The sequence below is a fragment of the Geospiza fortis genome, unplaced genomic scaffold (assembly GCF_000277835.1).
Source record: "Geospiza fortis unplaced genomic scaffold, GeoFor_1.0 scaffold31, whole genome shotgun sequence".
Classification (NCBI taxonomy): Eukaryota; Metazoa; Chordata; class Aves; order Passeriformes; family Thraupidae; genus Geospiza; species Geospiza fortis.
In genome coordinates this window covers 999,111-1,004,038 of record NW_005054483.1, presented here as the reverse complement: position 1 = coordinate 1,004,038, position 4,928 = coordinate 999,111, and the positions used below count along the sequence as shown (strand labels likewise).

The 4,928-nt window shown below is 37.7% G+C and overlaps 1 protein-coding gene across 4 annotated transcripts in view; it reads left to right on the top strand.

Annotated features, from left to right (window-relative positions):
* Nucleotides 1–4,928, top strand: part of SPECC1L (sperm antigen with calponin homology and coiled-coil domains 1 like) — a 50,111-nt gene that overhangs the window by 38,052 nt on the left and 7,131 nt on the right. For all 4 annotated transcript variants that reach the window (XM_031063177.1, XM_031063174.1, XM_031063176.1 and 1 more), the window contains 2 exons: nt 2,548–2,664; nt 3,194–3,253. In XM_031063177.1, coding sequence (XP_030919037.1) covers nt 2,548–2,664; nt 3,194–3,253 — 177 coding nt within the window. The remainder of the gene's footprint in view (nt 1–2,547; nt 2,665–3,193; nt 3,254–4,928) is intronic.

The following is a 4,928-nucleotide window of genomic DNA, read 5'->3' as shown; positions in this document are numbered from 1 at the left end:
AGCTGAGAGGTGAAAACCAGCTTTGAGTTTTTCTCCCTCAGTGGATTGTATAGCAAAGCACACAGGATCATTCACACCTGATTTTTACAGCCAGCTTGCCACACAAGTCTGTGACAGAAAAAGCCCCTCTCCCTGCCTTTATCCCTCTTACTGACACAGATGTGAGCCTGAGGCCTTATTGGGTACAGGGTAGGAGGAGAGAACTTCCCAAAAAGTGACTTCTGTAAATGGACACATGTAGAAATTTATTTGCTTTTAACAATCTGACATTTTTTCCCTTTTTTCCCTTAAAACCTCATCTTATGTGTTGCATATGTTTCCTTAATTTAAGTAACATTAAGAAAGCTTTAACCGGGCATAAATTTAAGTCCAATTTCCTGTCTCTCTTGAGGAAAAAAGAGCTTTTTTTTTTTCTCCCTTTATTTTTTTCCCTTTTGGTGTTGAGATTTCCCAGCCTGTGGCTGGAGGAAGCTGTGAGCAGAGCAGTTCCCACAGCCCGGGGGGCTCCGGCCGCGGGCGCTGTGAGCCCCAGCACGTACACTGAGCCTGAGCCCAGGGCCACTGCACAGCACAAGGGCTGGAGCTGAGCAGGAAACCCAGATTTTCCTCACATTCTTCTAGAAATTGCCCAGAGTTTTGTTTTTTTCCTCTGTCAGAGGAGATTGTGGCTGTTGTTCATTTGAAGTCCAAGTGGCCTGGGCTGCCTGGCACAGAGCACTGGCTCTGGGTGGAGTTCTCTGCCTCAGCAATAACCAGTTTCAGGGTCTTGTCCAAGACAGCTGCTGCTGCTGATGACTAAATTGCTGTCAGGTGAAAGATTGGCTCAGGTGATTGTGATCCTGCACTTCTGTCACTGGAGGTTTTAGTTTCTGCTGTTAAAACTTCGAAAACTAAATAAACTTCTGTGTAGCATTTACATTTTTTGAAAAAATTCTTTCATTTAGGATTTTTTCCCTGGGAAGCTGAGAAGCCTCAGAGAAAAGGAAAACAATTCTTAGTCTCATTTGCTTCTCTTGTATTTTGCTCCTTTGGAGTGTGTTTAGAGATTTTTTTACCCAAAGGTGATTGTTTCATTAAATTCTGGTGTGAGTTGCTTTGACTCATTGGCCAAGCTGTTTTGAGACTCTAGAAAGAGTTACGAGTTCTTATTATCTTATTAACATTGAGTAAGTATCTTTTCTATATTCTTTAGCATAGTTTAGTATAGTATTCTTTAATATAATATAGTATTATGAAGTAATAAATTTGCCTTCTGAGAACATGGAGTCAGATGCATCATTCCTGCCTTCATGGGGGCATTTCCCTGCAAATACAATACTTCTACTTGAGCCCAGTTAAGTGGGTTAGATATTAAAGCATGTTTATATTTCTCCATGAAAGTGTAAAAGGTACATGATATATTGTTGTTACTGGTTGTTGCCTAATTAAAGTTTAAACTGACTGCTATCCACTTAGCCTCTCTAACCTTGTTTGACTGCCAACAGCCAAATATACACTCATTTAAAAGGTCACTGAGGCATCTTGTTCATAACTCTTTTGGACTGGGCTGACTCTACAATAATTTATACAGTCTCAGGAGATGCATTTACCAGTGCCACTGAGTTTCCTACGGGAACTAAAAGATCAAGAGTGCAAGACAGCAGTTTTCAATTTCAGTTTCAATCGTAAAGATTCTCTGCTACTGTCAGCACTAAATGTGCTGGAACATCTTTATTTCCAAATGAAAGTTAACTTTTGTTTGTCATCTTGTTCACATCAGTTTCTATAGAGAAATGGTTTAAGAGAGAAAATACTTTCCCTTATCATTTAGAAATTTTGTCTGAATATAAATGTAGTAGAAGCAGAAAATAGAATGAACATGAGCAGAGATAGGAGCACATTGTCTGATCGGGGATTTGGGGTACACATCTTTGACTCTTTTGCTTTTCTGTCTTGGGGTTGTGCTGTACAACATCAGGGTGGGCAGCAAGATGGAGCTGTGGGACCCCCTGGTGCAGGTACAGCTGTGTCATCCTCTGGATCCTGGGGATGGAAACACTTCCATAGATATTACACTAGGTTTGGGTTTCAGTTGGTTTTGTTTAATCCAGGTTGATTTGGCTGTTTGTTTCAGTAGAAACACTAATTTAGTATCTCCAGTGTGAATCTCTGGCCCTCACAAAAATGTCTTTTTCCCATGCCTCTGAAAAACTGAGTGAAATTCTCACTTAAATTTGTGTTTGTGGCACAGTTGCACCAAATGCATTACCTTCTCTAGCACAACATTTTACAGCTTTTAACACACACACAAGCACACATTTTGCACTTTTTTTGAAGGAGGACTTAATATTATCAGAAATTAATGTATAAAATAACTTTCTTATCACTCCATTATTTTGTTTTCCTCTGTTAGTAGTGCAGTTCTTGCCACAGGACTTTGATACTGGGCTGTCCACTTTCTGTGCTAATTTCTTTGAAGGTATTAAAATGAAGTATTGATGAATTGGTAGCATGTAATAATTGTTAGATTACAATTTTAATATTGCTTTTATTTTTTTTCCTTTCCAGAATATTGACATCACAAACTTCAGCAGCAGCTGGAATGATGGCCTGGCTTTCTGTGCAGTTCTCCACACTTACCTCCCAGCCCATATTCCCTATCAAGAGCTGAACAGCCAGGACAAGGTAAGACATTAAAAATTCAATTCCCAGGACTGCACTGCTTTGGTTAACATGAGTTAATAAAGACAAGTGAACTAATTTCAGTTCTAAAAACCTCAGTGTTACTAGGATTTCCAAATCATCTCTTTGTATTCTGGTCTGCCACAGTTCCTACCTACTGATTAGCCCAGGATGTACAATCAATGATAATAGATCCTAAAAACAAAAGATTATTTCATTAATGCATGAAGAGATTTTTTTAATGCTTTTCAGACAATAATCTCTTTTTTTAGTGTTTTATAACTCAGTTGTTCTTTGCTGACAATGATATTCAGCACTATCTTCTGAACAGACAATTAATAAAATTTTTTATAAATTTTTGGATGATATTAAAACACATTCATTCCTATGGCTCTTTAAAAAGACTGTAGTCTAATTATATACTCCATTTGAAGTTTAAGTAGTAGCATTATTATGAACATTCTTAAGACCATTTTGTTGTGTTTGAAATAGTATTTCCTTGTTTTCTAACATGTTTTTATATCTTATGCAGAGAAGAAATTTCACTTTGGCTTTTCAGGCAGCTGAAAGTGTTGGCATCAAATCGACTCTGGTAAGATTTCAATGTATATTGAATTAATTATAACCCACTTAAAAAATCCAAATAACTCTATTTTGTAGTTTCAAAAGATCTGGATGTTTATACTTTAAAATAGCAGCAGATGAGCTCAGCTCGAGGTTATTGCACTAAATAATGACTGAAATGCAGACTGGTTAAGCTTTAAAAGGAAGATTCACCAACACTTCTCTCCCAATATGAAAATAAATATTAATAACAGCAGTGGATTTTTTGTGAATAATTTGAGAATAAGATTTCAAGAATCCATTAAATCTGTCCTGTCTCTGACCTACTTCTAAATTATTCAGGATTTTTGAACTCTGGAGCTACAAATCAAGCAATGTAATTTGTTCCTTTTTCTCAGTGTAGTGTGAGAGTTGAGATTTGCCTCTTAAGTTTAGACTTTTAATTTGTCATGATTGTAAATAGTTGTAAGGTTTTTTCAGTGATGGTTTAAAAGTTGTCTTACACAAATTTCACAATAAAAGAATTAGTTTTCAGTAGTAGAGTGTTTACTAGAACAGGAGTATTTCTGAAGGTATGGAGTTGGGAGTATCCCAAACCCTTGTGAGTGATCACAAAAACTCAGCTGAAATGGCCATTATCAGAAATGAGATTTAAGTGATACTTCTGCAACCTAAGTTCTAACAAAGCTGCCATAGTTAGCAACTAACAGTACAACAGAGTTTTTAAAAATAACACTTTCCTTGATCCTTATCAGTGCTTTTACCCCCCAGCATTGTGTTTGCTGACAATGGCAGTGCAACTCCTGGGCTTTCCTACTTTGACTTTGGCTCTGATTTGAGATGTGGAAGTTTTTTACCAAGTGCTGATGTAAGAATGAGATAGTGGAAAATAACTACAGAAATTCTTGCATAACTCAGCCTTAGTCCAAATGGTTGCTGACTGCCCTTCCTTTCTGTGATGTACTTCATTAAAGATACTCCAGACAGGCAAATGGAATGGAATTCAGTCTAAGTGCAAATTGCATCCATCTGAAGAAGTTAGTAGCTATTTGCATACCTGCATGCACACTGTGTGTGATGTGGAGGTTTGTGCATTTTTTATCATCTATATTACATGAGTGAGGGACTGAGAAGGGTCTGAAACCCGCTGTATGTAAACAGGAGTGGAATGCAAGTAGAAGTTACTCATTCTCTGAAGAAGGTGTTCAGCTAAAAGAACTCACAACTTCTGTTTTGAGTTCTGGAGATTCCTGCATCCAAAGCTTTCAAACAGAGCCTTACAGTAAACAGAAATTACTAGGAACTGCATCACTCTGCTTTGCTTTGTACATGTGCTGAAGAGGGTAGATGAGAGTCAGTTATTTATTGGTGCTTAACCTGATGGGAATTTTGAACTTTAATTAATATCTGGGCCTTGATTCTGTGGCTCACAGTTCCTGGGGAAGTTGTGTTGATTTGCAAGGCTGATGCAGGGTTCTGTGAACACTAAAGTCTGACTGTTGTACCAGCTGTGCTCAGTGGGGCACAGCTTGAGCATGCACAGCATCAGTCATTTCAATCTTAAGTCAACAAAAGAGCTGTCTACAGATATGCTATTCATTACATTTTGTAAGTAATACCAAGATCTATGGAAGAAAACAGAGCTTTCTTCATCAGTGCTTTAAATCGTGGAAACTTGACAGATTTACCATTCCCAGGAATGT